At 49.7% G+C, this 25,800-nt stretch overlaps 1 protein-coding gene across 1 annotated transcript; it reads right to left on the reverse strand.

The window, feature by feature from the left end:
• Positions 1-2,160: 2,160 nt before the first annotated feature.
• Positions 2,161-24,555, reverse strand: IDS (iduronate 2-sulfatase). Its single transcript, XM_002918727.4, has 9 exons — positions 24,313-24,555; positions 23,757-23,893; positions 22,934-23,111; positions 19,974-20,062; positions 18,418-18,618; positions 16,701-16,871; positions 12,476-12,602; positions 10,191-10,364; positions 2,161-6,884 (listed from the first exon to the last, which is right to left on the reverse strand). Exons 1-9 carry the CDS (start codon positions 24,407-24,409, stop codon positions 6,412-6,414), a joined length of 1,647 nt encoding a protein of 548 aa, XP_002918773.1. The 5' UTR covers positions 24,410-24,555; the 3' UTR covers positions 2,161-6,411.
• Positions 24,556-25,800: the final 1,245 nt, after the last annotated feature.

The raw sequence follows: 25,800 nt of genomic DNA on the forward strand, positions 1-25,800 counted from the left end.
CTGCACATCGGTAGGGAGGCCTGTGAACCGGCTTCACTTATTGTCAGGCAGCATCAAGCAGTCCCAAAACAGCAGCAAGAATTGTACACACAATGATAATGGCAAATTTAATATGATTTATTCATACAATAACTCATGCTGCACTTAACACAAATACAAGGATACCTTTTTCAATAGTGTGGAAGAGATGAATTCATAAAACCTGTTAAGTAAATAATGAGTTTTGAATATAAATCACCTGCAAAGGTTCTTTCCAAAGCACACCCGAAACGACGATAAATTAGGGCAAGGGTTTTGTAAATGTCAGCCTCAGTCCTGCTCTAAACCGTCTTACTCACATAAATCACAGTCCCTGACTTTTTACAGACAGGAAAACACAAAAGCGGTTAACCCCTGGCCTTTACTCCTCTTTCTGCCCACGTCCTAAGTCTGGCTCCCTAGCAGGTGCCAAATACACTGGACATCAAGCCTTTGTTCCCCACCACCGGCGGGACTCCGCTCCTTCTGCCTGGGCTGTGCCACATCACCCTCTGTATGCACCTGCAGCTGGCCTCCCAGACACCTCCCCCAGAGCCAACCCAAGCCACGTTTGTTTTCTCCAGCCTGAAATCACCCCCATCAGAGGCCTAGGACCGTTGTCCGGAATCCAGAGATCACCACCAGTGGCGGCCAGTAATCCTGGGGGGGACAACAGCCCCCAAGCAAAGCCCTTGAGGACTCTCCACATCAGACTGCCTGGATTTCAGCAAACACTCGAGAGGAAAGCAGCATCTGCCCCGCTGGGGCAGTGAGTGGACGGGACACCAGCAGGAGCTTCAGAAGCATGTGGGAGGCAAGTGCCAAGAGCAGTGAAGGCTCTTACCCATCATGGCAACATTGTAGGTGATCCAAGGGCACTGAGTAGTTCTCGGGTGTAGGGGAGATTGCCTGGGAGAGGTAAGGGGACATGGAGTGCATTGGAGCGGGAGGAGGCTGGGCTGATAGCAGGCTCAAATACGATGGGTTATACCACCAGCCAAAAGAGATACTGGGCAGAGCTAAAGGGGGCAGCTGGGTTCTAGTTCAATGCCCGATCCCGGGCCAGAAATCATGAGACCCTTCAAAGGAGCTGTAGTGTGCAGGCTGGACTTGGGCAAGGAGAAGGCGCTGAGCTTTATTTGGGAATTGATACCCAAACCCCCTCACATGGTGAGGTCTGACACTGTTCCCATTAAACATTAACTCCCCAGGCCCTCCCCTCCCTGGCCCCTGGTAACCACCATTCTACTTTCTGTTCCTATGAATTTGACCACTCTAGGAACCTCACAGAAGTGGAGTCGTACAGTATTCATCAGTTTCTGTCTGGTTTCTTTTACTTAAGAGTAGTGTCTTCAAGGGCCATCCACGTTGTAGCATACGTCCAAGATTCCTTCCTTTTGAAAACTGAATAATGCTCCATTGTACAAATAGACTACATGTTGTCTCTCCATTCAGCCCCTGATGGACACCTGGGTTGTTTCTGCCTTTTGGCTATTGTGAATAATGCTGCTGTGAACATGGGTGCACAGTTATCTGTTCCAATCTCTGCTTTTAATTATTTTTGAGTATATACCTGGTCTTAATCAGTTAAAAATACTGGGGTGTGTGCGGCAAGACGAGCAAGGTGGCTGGAAGAGCCTCACCCTGGCTACAGAGGGCAAGATTTCTCTGAGTGATGGCAAGGGGCCAACGTCACTGATGCCTCCCGGGCAGGGAGGAGGAGGGAGGAGCAGAGGGAGAGGGACAAGCAGACTCTGTGCTGAGTACAGAGCCCAACCTGGGCTCCATTTCACCACCCCGAGATGATGGCGTGAGCCGAAATCAAGAGTCGGACGCTCTACCGAGTGGGCCACACAGGTGCCTCGCTGATGTTATTTTACATCACAGAAGGAGGATACAGGATTGGATATGACAGATTTCAACTATGCAAAGACACAAATGTCCTTACGTGTGTATATGTACGTGGGCAGGAAAAAGAGCAGGGAGAAATGCAAGATTGTCACAATGCCTGGATTCTGGAGAGCGCTCTTCTTTTCATCCTCACCATTTTCCGCATCTTCCACATTTTATACAATAAGCATATAGGACTCTGATAATGGGTAAGAGATGAGGTAGATGAAGAATAAAACTGAACCAAAAAACTGGAAAGGGAAAATGAATATTTATTCAATTCCCAATTCCCAGATTGGGAAGGCTCTCCATGTTTAACAGGAAAAAAAAAATCAGACAGGAAAAGAGCCATTTGTTTATTTTAAGAAGTGAAACCCATAACCAAAATTTAAAGGGAAATTCACACAACTGGAAATACAAACAGCCAACAATTTTACAAAGAGAACAAGGATCAAGGTCACTGATAAGCAGAGAGTTACAGGGTCAAACGGATACCACTTTCACCTATTATCATTAGGGGTGGGGGCTTTTTGGTTTTATGGTTTTTATTATTTGTATGCTTGTTTGCTTTATTTTTAGTTTTACTACCCTAAGGTAGCAGGAGAGTGGGGAGAGGGGCCAAATAGAGAAGGTTCTGACAATCTGGCACTGAGACACAAGCCTAAGAGAGTAACTTGAAATACATAAAAACATTGTATTCACAAAGTTGTTCATCACAGCATTACTTACAATACTGAAAATTTGGAAATAAGCTGAATTTTCAATCATTGAAAGGTTAATTATGAAAAGCTACAAAATAAAATATATTACTTCCAGTATAAAGTATCTTTGCAGAAATTTGTAGTAACCACATATAATATTTAGTGAGAAAAAGAAGAATATAAAACTATAAGATAAAACACATAGGATGATCACAGCAAGTAAAAAATTCATAGCCCAAAGAAGGCAAGATATTAAGTGACCACCCTGGGGCAAAACACTGATGCATTTTCTCACCTTTTACTACACTTCTGTTTTCCAGTTTTTCTATAATTAAACACTCTAACTTTGTGCTCAGAAAAAGATACCTTTTTTCAAAGTGGCCACAAGACTCTTTAGCGATGTTCCTGTTCATTTCACGCCACGACATGGTCTAAAGTCACAGACTGCCAGCCTCTTGGAGATGGAGGGGGCGGGGGAGTGAATGTGAAGCATGGTCATGAATGGAGGGGCAAGGGGACAAGCAAGGGCGGGCTGGGAGGCAGGGATCGGCAAGGGAGAGTCAGGGACCAGTGTGCACACTGGTCGGCCAAGGAAAGGGGCTTTGTGGAGCCAGGGAAGACTCTGACTGCTCAGCGAAGGTCTGTGTGGACCCCGTAGTAGGCACTGGCGGTGTTCGCAGAGGGCGGGGTCAAAGAGGGAGTTCAGGAAGACACGTGGATTCTTCTGGAGCAAGGGAGGAAAGAGGAGGGGGGGTAAGCTACGTGGGAAGGAGGTGAGAGGGCTGGTGATGGTGATGGCACTAGTCGTGGGGGAGGAGAGCACCAAGGGCCTTGGCGTGCCTCCAGAAAAGCCTCTGTATGCAAACACAGGGTGGACAATCGAGGGATTTGCCAATCGCTGGGTGGACCAGGCTCACATTCAGAGTTAGGGCCACTCCGTTCCACTTTCTACCACGATGGAAAGGTTCTAGATCCGTGCTCTCCAATATGGCAGCTGCCAGCCACATCAGGCTGATGAGCACTTGAAATACGGCAAGCCTGAGATTCTGCTTTGGAAATGTCTATCTCATTTCAATTCATTCAAATAGTCACGTGTGCCCAGTGGCCACCGGACGCACACATCTAGGGGCGGTGATTCTCAGGGGAGCAGCGTCATTTGTAGGAAACGCATTCTGAGGCCCCACCGCGGCACAATGACGCAGCAGCTCTGGGCGCCAGGCCCGCTCGGGGAGCTTTAGCAAGCCCTCAGGTGGTTCTGATGCACTCTCCTGTTTGTGAGCCACTGAATCGGCCACTCAGAATTTCTGGGCTCGCTCGTCCTGGTTTCATCTGAGCTGTACGCAAGAACCCCGCTCAAGCGAAATGGGGCTTTCTACAAATGAAGTGACTGCAGGGCCATGAAGAAAACGCATCCAGCTCAGCAGGACGAGAAAGGCTGTGTGGAGCCACAGAGATGTGCTCACTCTAGGCAGAGTCAAGATAAGGAATGTGGTCAGCTTTGCCGTCTGAAAACCAGAAAGTGGCTGCTCATCCCAACGTGTGTGGGAGACATGCAAAAGGAAAGAAACTGTGGCTTTACGTTGGGTTCAGTGTCAAAAACAGTAAACGCCCATACCCTGTGAGACGATGTGGAAGAATGTGCCACTGAGCGTGAAATGCAACCTCTGCTTCTAACAGGAGAGAGACTGTAAAGGGAGGCCGAGAGAAACCAAAAGCGACGGAGAGCTGAAGCACTCTGACACTGTGTCCTCGCATAGAAGAGACGAGACAGAAGCACTTCCAGGACAGACAGATCGATGCACAAAAGCGCCCCGTGCAGACCCAGCCCCGGATGTGGCTTTGGTCACACGAGTGAATTATTGCCAAAATGGCAGCTGCACCCCTGACGTATCTGTCACTTCACTCTTCTCTCTGGCGCAGGTCACCTTTCAACTTCAGCAAGAGGGAGATTTTTGATACTACAACTGTGCTTCAAGAAATAAAGCAAGAAAAAATGATGAAGTGTGCACACCATGGCCAACGAGAGCAACAAATGGATGTGAAGTAAAAGCCTGTGTTAAAACTTATCATTATAACTGGGGAGTAGGAGATAAAGCTAAATACACAGAAAATATGTCACGAGGAATTTACAGACTAGACTGTAAAAATCTTAGTGGAAGTGATGAGAGTGATAAAGAGGATGAGGAAGGAGAAATAAAAGGCCCAGGGAACCCATCTACTAGTAAAGCTGAGGCTTCTAGAAGAAAGATGAGCCTCGGGATCCAGAGAGATGAATAGGGCCCTTCACTCTTCAACTAGAAACTGCTGTTGCCAGGACACTAAGTCACTTAATCACTTCGAAGATCATTGTGTTACCATATACGCCTCTGTTGTAGGCTAATTAATAAAAAAAACTGTCTGAAATTACTAATTTGAAGTCATCTTTTACTATAATATCTTGCCTTTTTTGTTACAATTTAATACACTTAAGTAACAACCTAATTTGCTGAAGAATTTTCTTTCACGAGCATTTACCTTTAACCACTGAAGCACTTGTAAAGAGAATTACTAGAAATTACCCACTTTGATACAGGGCTATGTAAGATGTTTATTTAGAATGTGGTTACTCCTCTGATGACTACTGATAACTGATCACTTCCACATGTTATACATATGAGTTTTGACCATCCCATCCTTTTTAAGGTGATGTAGGCTAAAGCTTATTATAACTACCACCTGCCTTTCTGGTTGCTTTCATATTTAGGGAATACAGAACTATATTCTGGGCGATTAGAAATTACCTAATATTATCCTAAATGAAGTTTTCCCATTCTCAAAATAATTCAGAATCTAATAAAATCAGTGTTGTTTCTTTAATCGGCAATTAAAGGTAGAATATTTCCTGCCTCCTGGATAAATGGATACCTGCAACCAACCATTCCTGAAGAAGGAGAACACTAAGAGTTTTGAGTGACTCAATTCATGGATACAGTCATGCCTTTAAATGTTTTCCACGGTGAGTAACAATGCCTTTCAACAGGTGATCTTTGAGGTCAAGGGTCATATTACTTGCTAACAAATTATTATTTGGGCCAGAAGTTCCTGAACATTTCTAACTGAATTTCCCAAATAATCTCCTGCCTCTCGTTTACTGACAATTATTTATTATTTGATGTAGAAATTCCACATTAATCACTTCATGCATATTTTGTCTTCGGATTTTGAAAATTTGCAATCTTATTAACAAAAGTTAAAGATAAGACTTTAAGGCCTTAGCATCTAGCATTATTATTTAACTTCACATTTTACAAACCTGAAACCTGAAATATTCACATAATATTTTGAATATATTGGACTAAATAAATTATTAAATTATAAACAAAAGAACCAGGGACTTCGTGTGAAACCTAATATAACATATGGTTACTTTTTGAAATGTACTAAATTCCAGAGATAATTACAGTATTTCTTAAGTATAGTGTTATGTTTGGTTATTCCGGTCTTGATGGCTAAAAGCATGACAATTTTCAGTTGCTCCCTTCACACTTATCCGCTCAATAAAGAAGCTGTGATTATCCAAAAAAATAAAGAATGGTTCAGTCCGATTACCACATAGAAATTAATAAAGACTCAAATTAATAAAGAATCAAAAGGCTGGGCTATTACATATCCTTAAGTCAAACTGTTGATGCATGCTTTGACTGCCTACCCCTCGAGTTGCTTCCAATATTATGGGTGATCACCAAATAAGCAGCCCTAACTCCTCCTCTCCCCAGGTGGAAGGGAGTACGTGATACCTGTCCTCCTCGCTATTTGGAAGGAGTCATGGCATCAGTGATCGGAGGAGGTCTCTGCCCTGGGAATCATTATACATGTTGTGGTCCTGCAAAGGGTCAGAATCAACAAAATACAGTTCCCCTGCATGGACATCAGAAAAGTTAGCCAGAAATTCATGGGGACTGAAGCCAACCCATACAGTGTACCGATAGTCTATCGTGCGTATGGAATAGCCCATGATCTTTATATCTTTTAAGCTCGGCTTGTCAGAATTCCACTGGGGAGAATCTGCAGGCCGGGGGTACTGGCTATAGGCAATAGACTCACGGGGATTACCACGAAGGGACGGGTCATCTTCCAGGTCCTGGAATCGGAAATGCTTCACAAGGCTCTGGCCTTCTCGGCACAGCTTGACATGAAATGAGGGAACGGGACAGCGAGGTGGCACGTGCAGTCCTGCAAGTCCCGCGAGCGTCGGGGAGAGAGAGAGAAGTTCCACGAGGTCCATGACTTGCCGGCCTGAAACGGGAAGCGAGCCAGCTGAACGGATGGCTTTACAGAAGCCTGCGCAGCTCCGAGGATGAAGAAGGGCACACGTATGGGCTCCACAGGTTGTCTTTTGTTCTTTTGCATTTATTTTGGGCCCACGAGTTTAGGAACGACACCAACTTGGCACCTCACCCCACAGGAGGATGCAAAATGAAGGTGCCCACAGCCAGTTGGCACTTGTCGAAACCATGTGAATTTTGGAACCACCAGTGTAATCTGACTCAGGCAAGGATCGGCAACAGAAGCCCAAACCATTGGGTAAAAATCTGTTAGGAGACAGGCTATTCAGAGCCTCAATAGCACCACCCTGCCGGTCACTCCCTCCTGGATGTCAGCACATCCCCGTTAGACTGTGGCAGACTATAAACAGCATCACGTCTGCCATCCTAACCGCTCTGTAGTACCCCATTCAGTAGCATTAAAAACATCCACACTGTTGTGCAGCCGTCCCCACCGTCCATGTCCAGAACGTGTCTCATCTTCCTGAACTGTAATCTGTCCTCACTGAACACTCCCTTCCCATCTCCTCCTCCCCCCAGCCCCTGGCACCCACTACGCTACCTCCTGTCTCTATGAACTGGACTCCTTGCGGGACCTTGTGTAAGTGCAATCACACGGTATTTGTCCCTTTAGGACTGCTTCCTTCACTGAGCACAATGGCCTCAAGGTTCCCCCATGTTGTAGCAGGTGTCAGAATGTGCTGCCTTTTTTTAAGGCAGAGTAATCTGCCACTACACAGAGAGACAACATGTGGCTTCTCCATTCATCCGGCAACGGACACAGGTTGCTTCCATCTTCTGGCTATTGTGAAGGATGCTCTGAACATTCCCGTACAAGTTTTTGCTTGAATGCCTACGTTTAATTCTGTGGGATACCTACGTAGGAGTGGAACCACGGAGTCACACGGTAACTCTACAGGTAACTATGTGAAGAACTGCTAAGCCATTTTCCACAGTGGCTGTGCCATTTTACCTCCCCACCAGCAACGTGAGGGCTCCACTCTCCACGCCATGCCAGTGCTGCAGGTTTCTATTTATTTTGAGAATGGGTATGAAAAGACATCTCACGGTGGTTGATCCATCTTCAAAGTCTCAATCCTGTACTTTACATTGATTCCTGTTAAGACTGATGTGGGCTTTCTGCCATCATTCTGGCCTTTCTGGATCTTTAAGAGTTTGCTTTATACAGCCCAACTATATTTCCTACACGTTTGATAAGTAAAATAAAAAGAAAAAAAGTAAAGCGTAAAAAAGATACTTTCTACAATGGCAAGACCTGGTTGACATGAGCACCTTCAGCAGGTGATCAAATCTGGCACCACCAATGGTGAAGGCCGCCATGAAGTGCCCCCACTGTGACACGATGGGAGCACACAGCCTCACGTACAGTGCACGTGTCAAAAATGTTTACCCTGAATCTAGTCATGAGGAAGCCATGAGACAAATCCAGACTATGGGGTGCTGCCCAAGACAGCTACCTGGAATGCTTATAAAAAGATGAGGTCAGGGAGAAATGGGGGGCCAGATCACCTCAGGCGTTGCTGGTCACTGAAAGGGCTTTCCCTCAGTGAGACAGGAGCATAGGAGGCTCCAGAGCAGGGCTGTGACACCATCTGACTTGGGTTTTAATGGGATCATTTTTGGCTACTGTTAGGAGGAGGAACTCCAGGGGACTCAGGGCACAAGCAGGAGGACTTCAGGAAACTTGCAGGAACACAGCAGGACATATGGCGGTGTGATCCAAGGTGGCAGCATGAGGCGGTGACAAGCAGTGTGGCCACGCACTGAATGGAGAGTGACAGGCTTGTGGACAGACTACGTATCACATATGGAGGACGGGAGATAGGCAGGGGTCGGGAGGACGTCACAATTTTTTGGCCTGAGTGAACACGGCCATTCCCTGAGAGGGGAAAGAGGGTCAAAAGAAAGGCTTACAGTGAAAGGCCAGAAGCCCAACTCAGGCATGTTAGACTGGCCAAGTGGAACAGGCTGTCGGAAATCCCAATCCAAAGTTCAGGGAAGAGACAGAGGCTAGAGATGAAAGTGGGGAATAAACTGGGAACAGTGAAGTTACCTGAATTTATGACTTGATGAACACCTCCCCAAAAGTTTCAAAAACATTCTCAACCCCTCAGACTTCTTCAAGCAAGCAGAGGGCTATAATCATGCCCTGATGGTGTAAGCTTTTTATCAGTGACTTGAAAGAAGACTTGAAAGAATGAATTGAAAGAGCGAGCATGCAGCACACAAAAATCAAATAGAGAAAATAAAATTGGGCTATATGCAGCAAATTTGGAAAGATCCAGAAAGGCCAGAATGATGGGCCAGAATGACAACAACAACAACAAAAAACCAGAAATCAATATAAAGGGCGAGATTTAGATGTTAAATAGATTTAGATGAATTGAATGCAGAAGTCCAGAAAGAGGGCAACCTGGTTTCACAGAGTTCATGTTTTCAAAAGTACTCTAACTCGTACACAACTCATCTCTGTGCTGAGCAGATCAACTAAGGAAAACTGACCAAGAATCTACACAGGTCGCCCCATGTGGCAGCAAGGGGTATCCTGTTCCAGGGACATTTCTAGAAATGTTTTCTCAAAGTGGAGCTTTTGGGAAGGCAGAGACCAGGAAGGCAGAGACCAGAGTCTACCACTGCGAAGGAACTGCAGGCCTGGGGGATTCAGCCTAGAGAACTGCAGGCCTGGGGGATTCAGCCTAAAGAAGAGAGGTATCGGTGTCGTTTTCAAGGCTGGGATGGACTGGCACGTGGAAGTCAAAGTAAACTTGCCCTTCACTGCTGGGGAGAGCAGGAGCAGAGTCGCCTGGCAGACTTTATAGAGCCAGTGGCTCACTAGACTACTGAGCCGCCAGGGTGGCAAATGCCTCCCTCACGAAGGGCTGCTTCCCTGCCAGAAGGACACAGGTAATGGAGTTCGGCTCATCTGTCCGGGTGCAGCCCCTGCCCTGCCAGAGTCTCCTGCCCCCTTCCTCCGAGCTTCGGAGCACGTGGTTGCCAGTGCCACGATAGTCCCCCTCATCCTGGGGATGCCACCTACTCCTTCGTTCCCTCCCATCTTCCAGGCTCCTGGCGGACCGGGGCCATACTTGTTGGTGCTGGCCCTGCAACTCCTCCCTGACCCATAGGTACTCAGGAATGCCAACCCTGGACAGGAAGACCGACCAGGTAAGCCCTGGGCTATGAATCAGTGAGGTCCTCTGCATATGAAGTAAAGGGAGTTTACCATCAAGCAATATCACTTCAGCATAGTTCATACCTGGCTCCATCCGTTCCAAGACAGAATCAAAAGGGTCGACGAAAGGGAAAAGCTTCTCGCCTGCCTCTGGAAGTGGAGCTGTCCTCCCGGGAACATAGAACATCAAGGGCACACGAGTAGTGACATCAAAATTGCTGTATTTGGCCCATTCTCCATGTTCACCTAGAGCCCACCCTGGTTCACAAAAAGCACAGAATAACAGAAAACAATGACATCACAGCTTGTTCATTTTAGATACCATTTCACTCCCTGTTGTAAAAACCAGAGGAAGCGAAAACTCATCACATAGAAGAAATTCCTCTGTAATCACCACAAAAAAGGTGATTTTCCCTAAATACTACTTTATCATGAAGTCAGACATTTGTCTTGAATGAGGAAACCTCTAAAAGGAAAAGGACACACTAAATTCCCAAATAAAACTATCTTCTTTTAGCAAGCAACTAACACACCCAGCTTGGGCCCTGAGCGCCCCCTCCACGCGCCTCCCCAACTGAGAGGGGCTCCTCCTGCGTGGGCAGGGATGCTGCCCGGTCCTGTGCTGCTTTCTCTGGACACAAGGCCCACCGGTTCTGCTTTCCACTTGATGGTGTGCACCACCAAACCATGAGCTGTGACGCGGCCACAATCACTCACAGTTTAAAAAGGCAAGGATATCTTGTTCAATTTTTAAAATACACCACAGACAGAAAAAAAAAAAAAAAAAACAAGAACTTGATTCCAGACCCTCAACCTTCCTGAAAAACACAACCCTCTTAACCCTGACTGAAAACCTTCCTTGCAAAAGATAGCTTGAACACTCGAGCTGGAAATTTCCACGTTGCATTTGAGTACCCTCGTTGATATAAAAAATATAAAAGACCAAGATTGAACATTGAGATTTCATGTTATAAAATAACCAAAGCCATATAAAGCGGCCATGTATGGATTCGAGAGGCTTTTGTGGTTCGGAGGTAGGCAGTCTCAGGAGGGTCATTCGAGAAGAGCCATTTGTAATCACTGCAGCTGCCTCAGAGCAAAGAGAACTTCTGAGTGGGCCTTGCCTTCTCCACGGGCGCAGCGGATTGTGTTAGCACTGGAAGAGGAAACTGTGCACTGACAAGAGGGGTCAGAAGTGGATGGCAAACCATGAGGGAGACAGAGAAACATTATGACAGCTCCGTATATAACAAAATAATGTGGGTCTTTACAAGGCTTAAGGTAGGCCCATGAGAAATCACAAGGAGAACTGTCCGTGACATTAAGTGGAAAAAGAAACTAGGGGACAAAACAGTTTATAAGCACAATCGATCCTGCCTTGTTCCATGACTATATATCACGCACGCACACACGCACATGCACCAGAGCCACCTATATGTGCACAACCAAAGGCTGGCAAATGGACCCCAGGTCTGTCAGCACCAGTTCGGCCCAGGCAGGTGGGATAAAAGGGCAGGGTGCTCTGGCCTTACATTATATGCTCTATATGCTTTTTTCTTTTTACAATGACTATTATGTTGATATCGTCCCGTTGCATAGTTCATGATACTAAAGAACTGTTTTCCTGTTTCTAAGTATGATAATGGTAGTATGGTTATACTCTAAAAGAGCTAAATTTTTCAGAAACCTGAACAACCTGGGATTTGCTTCAAAAGTATTTGGGGGTAGGGGAGGGGTGAGGATGAGACAAACAAGTTGTTTGGAGTGGGTAACTGGGGAGCAGGGCGATGGGGACTGGGGGTTGTTGTTTATCCTCTATTCTTGGACATGTTAAAAATTTTCAAATTAAGAAGAATCTTTTTAAATAAATTGTTTCCATTTTTGGAAAAAGTGGGAAACTGCCTTAAAAGAGATAAAGCATTGCAAGCCCCAGGCTCTTGGCAGAGAGAATATGGAGACTGGGGGTGGAGGAGTCAGGTCTGAGGGCCTTGTTGGGCCGTGCCAGGATTGTTCTGGATCCTCCTAAAAAAAATTAAAAGTTCTCCAACCCTCTATATTGGAAGCATGGGTTAGAAGAGCTCCCCACACAAATGGAGGGTTCCTGCTGAGTTCATCAAGAAAAAAAGGTTGCTACAATGTCCCCACCCAAGCATCCAAGATGTTCCTTGGACCCAAAAGAGGCCCCGCCTCTACGGAGAGAGGTCCTAGGACTAACAGGCCATCATAAAAGCACCCCAAGACCCCAGACTTGAGGCTCTGCTGATTCCCAAAAGAGAACATGTCTGTGCTTAAAGCAATCTAGAAAAGCACATTTCCCAGAGAAGTCCAGATGCTCTGAGTGACTCCCCAGGGCACTGGAAAATGCTTACCATGATCTGAGACAAATACGATGATGGTGCTGTTGGCCAGCTCGAGATCATCCAAAGCACTCAAAAGGTGGCCAACCTGCGTATCCAAATACGAAATGGAGGCAAAGTAGCTCTGGCGGATTTTCCGCTGCACGTGAAAGGAGGAGGAGAGTGAGTGCGACTTGAACCATAGTGTTGCACACACAGACTGCTGTCACCTGAGTGCTCCTCCACGGACGCCCCTGACTCTCTCAGCCAAAACATAAACCATACTTCCCCAACATCTGTGTCCCTGGGCCCACACGCTCCTGGCGAAATCCAGGGTTCACAGCAGATCCAAAAGGAATATTCTTTTCTAAGCAAATCAGATTTCACTTTAGGACATGGGTCACAGTGGACAGAAGTGCCACTTACTGTCCCTTTCTGTGTCCTTCACCTATTCTTATGGGTCCCAGGAGGTGACAATGTAAACCAAAACACATCCCCTAGTCACTCCAAACTCTGCTGAGGGTGGCGCCAAAGACCCCATGAAGCTCAATTCCTTCCCCAAGGACCAGAAACCGGGGGCTTAGAACAAGAGAAATGTACTGTCTCCAGATTCTAGAGGCCAGAGGCTGAGATGCAGGGGTCAGCACAGCCACCCTCTCTCTTAGGGCTCTGACGGAGGGGCTTGTCTCATGCAGCCGCTGCTGGTGGCCGGCAGCCTTGGTGTTCCTGGGCTCGTGGCCATGTCACCCCAATCTCTCCCTCCATTCCCACATGGCCTTCTTCCTGGGTGTGTCTGTCTCCTCTTCGTATGGGGACACCCATCATACGACTCTAGTATGACCTCATCTTTACTAATGACATCTGCAATGACCCTAGTTCCAAACGAGGCCCCATTCTCAGGTACTGGGGGTCAGGACTTGAAGTTTTCGAGGAACACAACTGAGCCCATAACAATGGCCACAGGTGGGCCTTTCCTCTGACTACTTTTTAACCCAGCAGGACAACTGCTTGTCCTCACAGACTGTTGCTGTCATGTGAGGCTCACATCTAATGACCTCCAAGCAGGCAGGCAGAAGAGCAATGCAGGGACCCAGGCTGGAGGCCAAGGGAGGCACTAAGGCGATTCCAGGCAAGCCGATGCAGAACTGTGCTGCACGAGTGACAATCTGACAACAGTCCAGAGCTCCTGCTGGGGGCTCGAGAGGAATGGCGCTAGATCAGGGCTGGGCACATAGGAGGAGCTCGACAGACACCTGTTGAGTGAACAAATCGAACCCAGACTCACTGCTGTGGTCCTGAAAGACGTGCCGATGGAGCAAGAGGGGAGTAAGGGTCTGGGAGGAATGCAGGGAGATCCAGTAGCAGTGCAGGCAGTAGAGGGGGTGGGAGGGGAAGGACACGAGGACTCCCAGGCTGACTCCAGGTTTCTTGTTCAGATGGCGGCACCATTCGATGGCATGGGGAGCACAAAAAGAAGAGGAGGGGAGGAAGGAGAAGAGAAAGAGCAGGAGTGGCAGCATGGCCCCATGGGGCCTAGGAAGCAAAGGTCTCCACGGGCACTGGAATGGCAATGACCCTCACAGGCAAGTGGACAGACGTGTCTGAAACAGGAGCAAGACTGGGACAGGAGGGGAGAAGGGGCAGAAAGGTTCCAGTGGGGGCCCTGGGGCTGACCCAGTGGAGCGCAGACACAGAAACAGGGGTCTCCTGTGTGGAGGGGGGCAGAGGCCCGGGCGGACCAGCAAGGGGGCCCAGGCGAAGGACGTGTCCAGGAGGAGTAGCGCCGGCCCACAGTGAGAAAGCAGCAGGGGCTTTGGGAAGGTTAGGACCCACACGGATGAATTTTATTTGCCAAGGAGGTCAGCGCTGACCTAAGTGAGAGCGCTGAGTGGGCTGGGGAGGCAGGAGGCTGGGCAGAAATGAATGAAGAAGGGACGCTAAGGCCACATTTCACTCCTTCTCCCTTGAAGGGCAAGTGAAGGCATGGTATTATCTGCTGAGACATGGTGAGGAGGGGTGTAAAGGACAGGAGGGGAGCAGCAGGGGTTCAGAGCAGCCGCACAGGGCAAGAGAGTCCTGAGCAGAGAGTCCTCGTGGATGGGCACTGGGGCTGGAGGCTGGGCCTCTGTGTCTCCACCTCAGGGCTGCACGGACTCAGTCCAGCAGCCTCAGGACTTGGGCTTGAGAGTGGTGGCTGGACCGTCTTGTGATCGGGGCACAAGTGTACCGAGGGGCTGGCAAGAACAATAAGCCATCTGCCCAGGAGTGAAGCCTAGGGGGAGAGGAGAAGTCCCCATTCACAATCCCCAGGAGGCATGTGGGGAATGAGCATGTGGAGTGAAGGAGCTGTGAGAAGAAGAGACTGTGGTCAGGGTGGTGACAGAAGAGGAACCAGCCTGGGAGGTGACACACCCCCGAGGGTGGACCCTGAAGTCACTGGCTCTCATGGAGCAGAGCGAGAGAGCTGGAGGCTGAAGAGGGCAGAACTGGGAGGCTCAAGAGTGCAGGGAGATGTGGCCTGGGCGCAGATGCCCAAAGCTCCCAGAGAGCAGTGAGCAGAGCCCAAGTTCAAGGTGAATGTGGGGCAGGGAGCAGCACACAAGCATACCAGGGAGGTCCTCCGGGCAGCGACAGCACCAGTAGGCAGGGGTGTAGTGAGGAGGATGGCATCTGAAAGAGCCCTCACATGTGGCTGGCACTGTCCTAGGTGCTTTCGCAGGCTCGCTGTGCTCCCTGCTGGAAACCTTTCTCCACCTCGTCTCCGTTTTACAGATAAGGTAACTGAGGCTCAGAGAGGTAAAGGGACTTGCCAGGGGCTGTGCAGCTGGGATGGGGGAGAACGGGAATTCGAATCCGAGCTGTTTGGAATTGACCAGACAAACCACAAGGCTCTGGCATTCCGTGTCTCCGGGGCGGGGGTCGGAGAAGGAATTCGGACTCCTCTTGGCACCAGCTGTGTGATCTGCAGCAAGTCACCACACCTCCCTACCTGTAGTTTCCCACCCTGGATGAGGGGAGGACACATACCTCACTCAGTTGCCATGGGGACCAGGGCAGATGGCACACGGAAAACACTGAGTACCCTTCCTGGGACACAGTCCACTTTAAAGGGACGTTTTAAGTGACCGTCACGAACAAGGCATGCGGTTGCAGCCTCGGAGATGCCATTCGAGCAACCTTGCTCTCAGAACCCCTGTGACGGGAAGTCAGGGATGGAGCCACGTGACGAAGGCGCTCCTTTCCAAACTCCCACCACCACCAGGTGAACCTCAGGAGTCTGATGGACACAAGCGGCACACACCCCTCACCACCCGAACCCTCACTGTCCAAACAGCTTTGAATAGCAAGAGATGCCTGGATATTTTGTTTGGTTTTGAACTATACCCTATGGCGGTATTTTCAGGCTTCTGCGTGCATCAGAATTGCCGGAGGTGCTTTTGCAAATGCCAGTTCTCAGGCCCCACCTCCAGATCCCAATTCCCTAAGTCTGAGTGGGGCCAGGACTCCGTGATTCCAACAAGCCCTCATGGGGATTCTGACACAGGTGGTCTGGGAAGCACCCTTTAAAACCACTGCTCTCTACCTTCCACTGCAGGCTGCGTATTGGAGTATTCACACAGTGACGGAAGGGCAAGGCTGCATGTGGAATATTCCAGAAAGAACACTAGTCGGCATGTTTTCTGCACTCCAGGGAGAGGGTGACTGATGAGTCAGCTGAGGAGTCTAACTCTGTGGCTACTCCACTACCACAAGATGGCAAAGGGACATCAGATGTTGCAGCTGGATGGCACTGGCCATGTCGGCACCCCAGCTCCCTCTGTATCAAGAGTGACAGGTGCCTCTGCAGGCTTTCCCACAGAGGGGCCGTGCAAGTGCCAGCAAACCAAACATTCAGGGCTGCAGAGGAGCTGCCCACCATCCTACAGCTGATGAACTGTCACGTGGATTAAACAGCAGCCCCCATGAGTTCATGATGGGTCGTACAGGCCTCCTCTCTACCCCGGTGCCCACATCCAATCACCAAATCTCCAGATGCCCCCCTTCTTTGCAAGTGGAGACACGGCTTGGGAGATGATAACCACCCAGCACTTCCCGTATCCTAAATTCCTCCAGACCACCCCCCAGCCCCAGCACCTCACAAGATATCTAGCACAGAGAAGATTCTGAGTAAAACATGATGGGTGGGGTGGTGTCTATTGAGAAAAGTAGACATCATGCCATAAGTGCCCAGTAATTCCCCCAAATATGTCCTTGGTACCTGAAAATCCACAGGAATTGGGCCATAGGGCACACTGAGGTTCAAGGCCTGGACGTCCTCCCGCTGCCTGATGTCCATCCAGGGGTTGTAGGCCACGGGAGGGAGGCCAGCAGGGACCTGGGGGTCAGGAGCCAGGGTGATGTTCTCCAAGGGATACAGCTTCTGAAACTCCTTGGGGGAAAAGCGCACAAAGACACCAGGTTGTCATTCTTCTGGCAAAGGCACAAGGCTGGAACTCTCCAGGTCTTTCTATTGCCTTTTCTCTCAGCCTGGGATGCGTTCACAAGGTGGCTCACTGACACTCCCCAGGTACCTTCCCCTACCTGAAGGTCAGGCCTAAGGTCACTCTCACAAGATGCCCATGGTAATGAAATCATGCCACTTGTTTTCTATAACCGAGCGGCAACAGCTTTTTCTCATACAAATCAACGTATTCCTATTCCTCTTATTCTCCCAACTTCCTACCTCCCCTTCAGCTGGAAAAGGGGTGCAGGGGTGTTTCCAGTTCCCAAAACCTCCCTCAGGTTTGGCAACTCCCTGGGAGTGCTCACAGAACTTGGCACAGTCCTACCTGCGGCTACCAAACACAATTAGCAAAGGGCAAAGCCACATGGGTAAAGTCTAGGGAAAATCAGGCACAAGCTTCCGGAATCCTCTCCCGGTGAAGTCACACAGGATGTGCTTAATTCTCCCAGCAATGAGTTGTGTGACAACGTGTGTGAAATGCTGTTGCCATGGAAGCTCATTACAACCTCAGCACCAGGGCTGTTTACTGGGGCTGCCAGCCCAGGCCCCCTCTGCCTGCACATACCAGTGCTACAGACTCCAGGCAGGAGAGCAGGGGTGTGCATAAACAGTGCGGGCACAATGAGCCACTCCTCACTCGGGGAGCGGTGCGAACTCTCCCAAGATCCAGGTTCCCAGAGGCCAGCCAAAGGCCAACCTTGCAAGCAGGCCTTGCTCAGGAGAGCAGCTAGGCCTACTAGGTGAGCTCCTGCCCGCGTAAGAGGCAGAAGTGAGTCTCACTCCATCAAAGGGGACAGATCCAGCTAGGAAGGTGAGATCTCCTGGGCCAATCAAAGCATCAAGGAGCACGCCTTTGACTCTCTACTCCCATCACAAATGAGGGGCATTCTTTACAAAGTCAAAAGAATGGACTGCTCAGGCCCAGGGAAGACACAACACGGAAAAACTGAAAAAGATTTTTAAAAAGAAGAGACTATAAGCTCTAAATGATGGACAGGTGAGCACAGCATTCAAGGTCGCTACAAGCAACGCAGTGTCCTATGTGGAAGGGGTCTGACGTGCCAGGCTCAGGGGGAGTGCCAATTACTGAAGAGGGTTTCACAGTCCTTGGAATTGTGCCCCAAGGACTGTCCCTTACTGCAGGCATCGGCGGCCAGCTCTGACTGACTTCTCTATGTTGATATTGCCGTCCAACTCAACACGTGCTTCCTGAGTTCAAGGAAAAGAAACAAAACCCTCCAGTGGGGAGGGAGGAAGCCGAGCATCTCCAACAAGATTCTTACATGCCCTTACGTCTACTTCTTAGCCTTGACCTCTGAATCCCATCTTCACACCACTAAATACAGTAGCGCCACTGGGCATCCCCGGTGACCAGGGATGGCAGGACATGGCCCCACTACACCAACCCCTCCTTCAACAAATGACAGAACTGTCACAGAGGTGTGGGGTCAGCCCCTGGGCAGCTCTTCACCTTGGGGTATCTGAAGGGGATGTGCGGCTTATGATACCCAACAGCCAGGAAGAAAGGGCGGGCCGATGTTTTCGTCTTTTCCAACAAGCGTATGGCTTGCTCAGTGCTCTGTTTGTCAGGCAAGGTGCCCTCTGGCACATCCGCCACATCCACGGGACAAAGCAGGTTGGCATGGAGTTCTCCATCTGGCCCCCTACATGTCTTTCAAGACAAAACATATCAAGTCAGCTCTTCAAATGCAAGAAAGAGAAGTCAGGAAGGTTCCATTTGGATCAGATTTAACATTCACAGTAGCAGCCCCCTAAGTCTACTTCATGTGCACCGGCCGGGCACATAGAAAGGAGAACTAAGACAGGGAAGCACCGCCTCTTCTCCAGGCAGGGGCCAGAAATCCACCGGCACTAAGCTTCTTGCTGTTAATCTTCCATCTCCACGTCATAATTAATTAAAGGAAACCCATGGAAACTAATGATCAAAACAAATCTGTCTCCAGCTCAATAACTAAAAAAAATTAAGCCAATTAAAAAATGGGCAAAGGACTTGAATAGATCTCTCTCCAGACAAGATAGATAAATGGCCAACAAGCACATGTAAAGATGCTTCGTGTCATTACTCATCATAGAAATGCCAATCAAAACCACAATGAGATACTGCCCCACACGTGCTAGGATGGCTAGAAGTTTTAGAACTGGACAATGAAAAGTGTTGGCGAGGATGGGAAGAAACTGGAACCCTCATACACGGCCACTGGGGGTGTGAAATGGTGCAGCTGCCGTGGAAAACACTCTGGTGGTTCCTCAAACAGTTTACATAACCCAGCAATTCCACATCTAGGGAGACACCAAGGAAGTTGAAAACCTAAGTCCGCACTAATATTTGACCTACCAATTCTACCCAAGAGAACAGAAAACTTAAGCCACACAAAGACCTGTATGTGAATGTTTGTAGCAGTACTGTTCGTAGTAGCCACAGACTGGAAACAACCCAAGTGTCCATCAACTGATGAAAGGATAAATAAAATGTGTTATACCCATACAATAGAATACTATTTGGCTATGAAATGTAACGAAGTTTGGGGCACCTGTCTGGCTCAGTTGGTAGAGCATGCAACTCTTCATCTCAAGGTTGGGGGTTTGAGCCCCACATTGGGTGTAGAGATTACTTAATAAAATCTTTAAAAAGAAGGTAATGAAATTCTGGGGTGCTGGGTGGCTCAATTGGTGAAGCGTCTGCCTTCAGCTCAGGTCATGATTCCAGGCTCCTGGGATGGAGCCCCACATCAGGCTCCCTGCTGAGCAGGAAGCCTGCTTCTCCCTCTCCCTCTGCCTGCCACTCCCCCTGCTTGTATTCTCTCTCTGTGTCAAATAAATAAATAAAATCTTTAAAAAAAGATCCCCACACCTGTCTCTGTCAACTCATGATCACAGACAAAACCCACAAACTTCACTGTATGACCAGCTTGAAAGAATGTGCGGTACACCAACAGTTAACCTTAATCCTGCTAGACAGGAAAAAAGCAGTTCCTCTTCAGAACAGTACCCTTTTCACACCCTTACCTTGGTGTTTTCATACTTTTCAGAGGAGGGATGGTAAGGTGGAATAGACCAGCTATATGGAGAATCATCGCTATAATTGGAAGATATTCCTTAAGGGGGGAAAAAAGAAAGTCATTAAATAAAACCCGAAGGGTCCTTCAATACCCTCCCCACTCCAAATTAAAACTCTGTGGACAACTACAGAAGCATCATCTCCCTTCTTTGGGACTTGTTTCCTCATCTATAAAATCAAGAGCTCAGGCAGATGGTAAATAGTCCCCATTAAAACCAACTTTCTAGGTTTCTATTTGAGTACTAAGCATGTGACCTCCCAGTGCCTTAAGCCCTGGCAATTCATGCTAGGCTCTGAGGAAGAAACCCAAAAGGGTAGGATCGGCCAGCCAGCTACCGCAGTGCAACCCTGCAGAGCCCTTGCTGGAGCCTCTCCCCCACCCTACAAAGAGGAGCAGGGGCAGCAGCGCCACCATGAGCCGGGTGCGGGAGGGGAGGCTCAAGGAAAGTCGGTGCCTTGTCTGATACCAACCACATATTAGATGAATGAGCTGGGACTCAAACCCAGGCCTTAGGACCCCAGGTTCAGTGCTCATGCATGAAGCAGAAACCCACCCCAAGCTCAGCAATCTACTTGGGGAGAGAAAAGAACAGTGAAACAATGGAAAGATGGCCAGCCGTCTAGAGAGTAGAAGGGCCGTGTGAGTCAGGCAGCTACAGAGGTGATGGGTCAAGTGAGGGTGGGCAGCAAGGGCTGTGAGGAGTCAGTGAAGCTTGTGTGGGATCCGAAGGGAAGTGTCGCCTCAGGGGATGAGACAGGAGGAGCGGAGAGGGTAGTGTGGGTAGAACCACAGGAGAAAGAGCGTCGCCAGTATCATGACTGTCGGGGCAAGACCAGGCGAGGTGGGACTGGAGGGAAAGGGGGCAGTGGGTGGAGGGCTTATCATAAACAGAGCAAGCACAGTGGAAAGAGCAGAGGAGGCCAACAGACCCAGGTTCACATGTCAGCACCGCCCCTTACTACCCGCACAACCTTGGGCAAGCTACTTGACTTCTGTAAGCCTCGAGTTCCTCCTCACGAAATGACGATGATGATAAAAGCCACCCCGCCTGCTGCTGAGGAGAGGACTGTGAGAGCGGCCAGCACAGGAACTGGCACAGACCTGGCAGTCGATCGATGGTGGCTGCTGTTTTCCTTGAACAGGTCCCTGCCTCACAGACAAGGCCGCGAGAACAGAGGCCCAGCTGAAAAACGTGTTTCCACAAGGACTGCAGGCAAAGCTCTCGTTCTCTGGCTAAGACATGCTGCTTATTATCGCATGTGCTCTCCAGTAGGAATTGAAGTCATACAGGCGGGTGGTGTCTGGTCTCCTCCCAGTGAGGAAGGACACACGGCTCGGGGCGCATACCGCTTGCTGTTAGGGAGCAGAAGCTTCCGCTTCATGATTCCAGGCTAATCTAATAATCAGCACCACTCGGGCCCTCCTTCGCCTCCCTTCCTGAAGCGCAGCCTTCCCTCTGCTCTACTTCCTCTTCGCCCCAAACTTGTCTCTCCCCTCCTTGCTGCGCTCAGGCAAGGGCCGTCAGGATGTTAAGCGCCAACTGTGGAAAAGTTCTGATGGTGGGCTTTGGGCCACACATGATTCCTACGGATTCACTTCCCAAGACTGGGCCCGACTTAGCCCAGCCAAATGTTATCCTCAACCTGGACTGGCCAGCTGGGTTCCAGAAGGCTGCTGAGCCTGCCAGTGTCACCAGTGAGCAAAGGGAAAGCTACTGAAAATGTGCAAGTCATCACCCTCGGCAATAAGCACTACTGTCGTATAAAGTGGGCTTTCAACCCACTTTCACACCCCTGAACTACTGGAACTAGGACGCTACCGTGGGAGGTAATCAAAGCAGCTATGACTCATTTGCCAGAGAAGGAATCTGAGGCTCAGAGAGGAAGAACGGTTTGCCCAGGGTCAACTGCACAGCTAAGAAGTGGCAGAGCTGGAACTGGGACTGGAACCCGGGAGCCTGGATCCTTGGTGCCATTGCCCATCGGTTCCCTCTGCAGAGACGTTCATCCCAGCAGTACGTGTGACAGAGACCTGAAATCAACTTGAGAATAAAGTACAGTGGATTTGTATGTGAGATGTCTGCGCTGTTGTTAAAAATGACATGCACGAAGGGCAGCCATATGGGGAAAATCTTGTTTAAAACATTCACAACATAAAACTGAATACACGGGAAAACCTCAAATCAGAAAAAGAATATGCCTGGAATAAGGGAACATCAAACTTCAGCCCTCCTCAGTGTGGTGCAATTACAAGTAATTCTTACCCTTTAGTTTATACTTTCCTTCCCCCATGCCAACTTTTTGTCAAATAATCATGCATTACTTCAATAAGTTTTAAAAGTTTTAAAGTTTGTGTTTCGGCATTCTCATTCTGGCATTAAAAAGGGCCAGTTTATCAAGCCATGTTGGAAGTCAGCACTGGTGGTCCCTGGTACCCTTCAGGCCTTGTGCCCCAGCTTACACTCCTCTTGCTGACCTAACTTAAAGACAATGGGCAGCCCCGCCAAAGTGCTGCCTCTTCACTGGCAAATTCTCATAGCCACGCTGGTCTCCCTTTACTGACAGGGATCCCGGGGCACAGAGGGTCAGTCAGGTGCGGAGCTGGACTCATACCCAACACTGCCACCTCCCCAGCCAGTGTCCTTCCTTCTGGCTACGAAGCCGTAGGAACCAAAGGGCACAATGACTAGTAGCTGAAAGAAAAAAAGTCCTACTACCCTTTTTCACTTCGGGTAAGAACATAAAGCTAAAGTGAGAAGTAGCATTTTGTACGAAGAGAGCAATGACTAAGGAGGTGTCCACCCAGCCCAAACAGGTCTCTGCAAAGACAGCCCCAACCCCCAGAGGGGGATTCCAGCTCTTGGACACAAAACACAAAAGAACCCAGATTTCAGATAGCAAACAGTACCAGGGTGAAAGACTTTTCCAACCGACATGGTCACGTAGCCATTCTCCTTGAAGTACTGGGGGATGGTAGAGAAGTTTCCAGCATGTACCCTCCAGTAGGAATTGAAGTCATATAGGCGGGTGGTGTCTGGTCTCCTCCCAGTGAGGAAGGACACACGGCTCGGGGCGCATACCGCTTGCTGTTAGGGAGCAGAAGCAGAGGGAAATGTCCTCAGAGGCAAACAGAGTCTGGATGCTAAAAGGTAACCAGGCAACCTCAAGAGTCCTCAGCAAAACAGCTTGGCAGCTGAGTCATGCAGATCAAAGCCAACCAGTGGGATAAGGGCCTCACGCAGACACCAGGAATAAGACTTCCCACAAAGAGGCAGGAAAGGACTCAACCCCTCAAACGAGCACATGCTTGTGTCCTGTGTGATGGCGTCTCACAGGTGCACAGAGCAGGCAAGGGTCTTAAGGGCAACCCCATGAGTGCCACCATGGCAAGCCGCATAGTGCCTGCCCAAAGTCAGTTAGCAGACCTGAGAGTGGCATTCTGAAACACCCTTTCCTTCTTAGCACCAGGCAATCCCCTTTGGGGAAGAAAGCTGGGCAGGACCATCCTGAGCACGTTAGGGTCAAGGGACAACCTCTGCCCAAGCTTGAAGGCACAAGCTTCCTTGCCAGTACACAACCAGGTTTTCTCTACCGCCATTTTCCAGACTATGTTTCCCTCTAATAAAGAGATGCCAGGCACAATCAGTGTCATCTAATCACAGCTGAAAGGACCCCATCCCCCAACCCACTGCACAAAGCACACATCCACACCTAGAGGTCCCGAGACATACCTGGGCAAAGGCATTCTGGAAGAGGAGGCTGTGGGAAGCCAGTTGGTCGATGTTTGGGGACCTTATGAGCTTGTCCCCGTAACAGCCCAGGGAAGGGCGTAGGTCATCCACGATGATTAGAAGGACATTCAGAGGTGCTGTTCAGGAGGGAGGCGCTTCAGTGAGATCACCTGCACTGACAACGAACCCCCTACCCATGGTTGGTGCTAGGGTACTGAGTGGCCCTAGGCTGGCCCCTGCAACCTGGACACCCCAGCCAACCAAGCCAGGGAGGGTGGGAGTGGGTGCACTGAAGCCCCAGTCCTGGGTGGCAGAATTAGGCTCTGGGCATGGCCTCGAGGCTGGATGAGGGAGGGAGGGAAGGACAGAGGAAAGGAAAGAAGAATTTAGGGAGGGGGGAAAGGATGGATGGGGGGAAGAAAGGGTAGTGGGAGGGAAGAAAGAAAGGATGGATGTTAGAAGGAATAGTAGGTGGGACAGAGACAGAAAGTTAAGAATGGATGCAGGCAGAGAAGGAAGTAAGAGCCCGCAATCGGATCGAGGTCCAAGGCTGTACCTGTGGTCGAGTTGCTGGGCGCTGCAGACTCAAGAGAGGCGCAGACCGAGGCCAGGACCAAGCCAAGCCAAAGTAGACACCAGCCTGCCGGCGGCATCTCTACCCCGGCGTGGCCACTCCGGGGCGATGGTGACAGGCTGCAGCTGATGGGCCGGCCGCGGGCCCCGCGTCGCCGACGCCGTCTGCGCGAAGCAGCCGCGGCCGGCCCCAAAGGGCCGAGCACGGCGGGCGGGGGGGCCCGAATGCTAGTGCGCCTGCGTGTCTCGTACCCGCCCCGCCCCCTTGGGGGCGGGGCCTGGTAGCTCGCGAGGCCCCTGCGCGTGATCCCGGCCACAGGGGGCGGGGCCAGGGTTCGAGCGCAGAGCCGGCGGGCGTCGCCCAGCTGACCCGCCAGCCCGCGGGCGACTACCTCGTTGGGGAGCTACCCTCAGAATCTTTCCGGGTTGTTGCCAAAGATTTGCGATGCAACCACTGTCCTTAACCAGCAGTTTTCTGTCTCTTTGCCTTTGCTCGTGTTTTGCCTTCCACCTGGAAGCCCTTCCCTTCACCATAAAAGTCACTCTTCCTAACAGACCAGCCCAAATGCCATTCTCGGATGCAGCCCTTCCTCCATCTTAACGGCCCCCCCTTTTTATGCATTTCAATAAGTACTTGTTAAGTACCGCAGATATGTATAGCAGATATGTATAGCAGGCACTGTTGGTGGCTTGGGAATTCTAAGTCCCTGCCCTGGTGGAACTTGGAGACAACAAATAACCAAATAAAGAATGGCAGTGGACATGCCCCATCTGGACAGCAGTAAGGCAAGATGGAGTTGCCGGTTACTGTCTGTAGGGTGGCCAGGCAAAGCCTCACTAGTAAAGTGACATTTGAACAAAAACTTGAAGGAGGTGAGGGAGCAAGCCACAAGAATGTCTGCAAGAAGGATGCTCTAGGCAGAGCGAGCAGCCATTGTGGAGAGCCTGCGTGATGGTGTTAGGGGACAGCACAGAGGCTGGTGTGGTCGGCAGAGTACTGGAGATGGGGAAGGCATCCTAACTCCTTCCATGGCAAGAATCGTTCACTGTCTGGATGGGGCTGAAGGTTGAGAAGGACATCACAGTCCTTCTCTACCCCAATCTCTGACTCACCCTCCCCCACCTCCCAGGGAAATTACCTAACACAATGCCAGGCAGATTGCAGATCTCTCTCTCTCTCTCTCTCTCTCTCTCTCTTTTTTTTTTTTGCATGCAGGAATGCATAAATACTAGTATTGTTCTTGGGGGCTTCCTGTAACCCAGGCAACATTCTCATTTTCTCCTAGCAGTAACACTGTGAGCAAGATGCTACTACTATCATTCCTATTTTGTAGATCCAGAAATTAAAAGTGAAAGAGGCTAAATCACAAAACCAAGGACACAGCCAGGAAGTGGAGGAGCAGGGTGGTTCCTTCCTCAGGAGGGAGCAAGAGCCTGCTCAGCATGTGCAGCCTGCTGCCAGTTGCTGCCC

Source organism: Ailuropoda melanoleuca, chromosome X, assembly GCF_002007445.2.
Source record: "Ailuropoda melanoleuca isolate Jingjing chromosome X, ASM200744v2, whole genome shotgun sequence".
Classification (NCBI taxonomy): domain Eukaryota; kingdom Metazoa; phylum Chordata; class Mammalia; order Carnivora; family Ursidae; genus Ailuropoda; species Ailuropoda melanoleuca.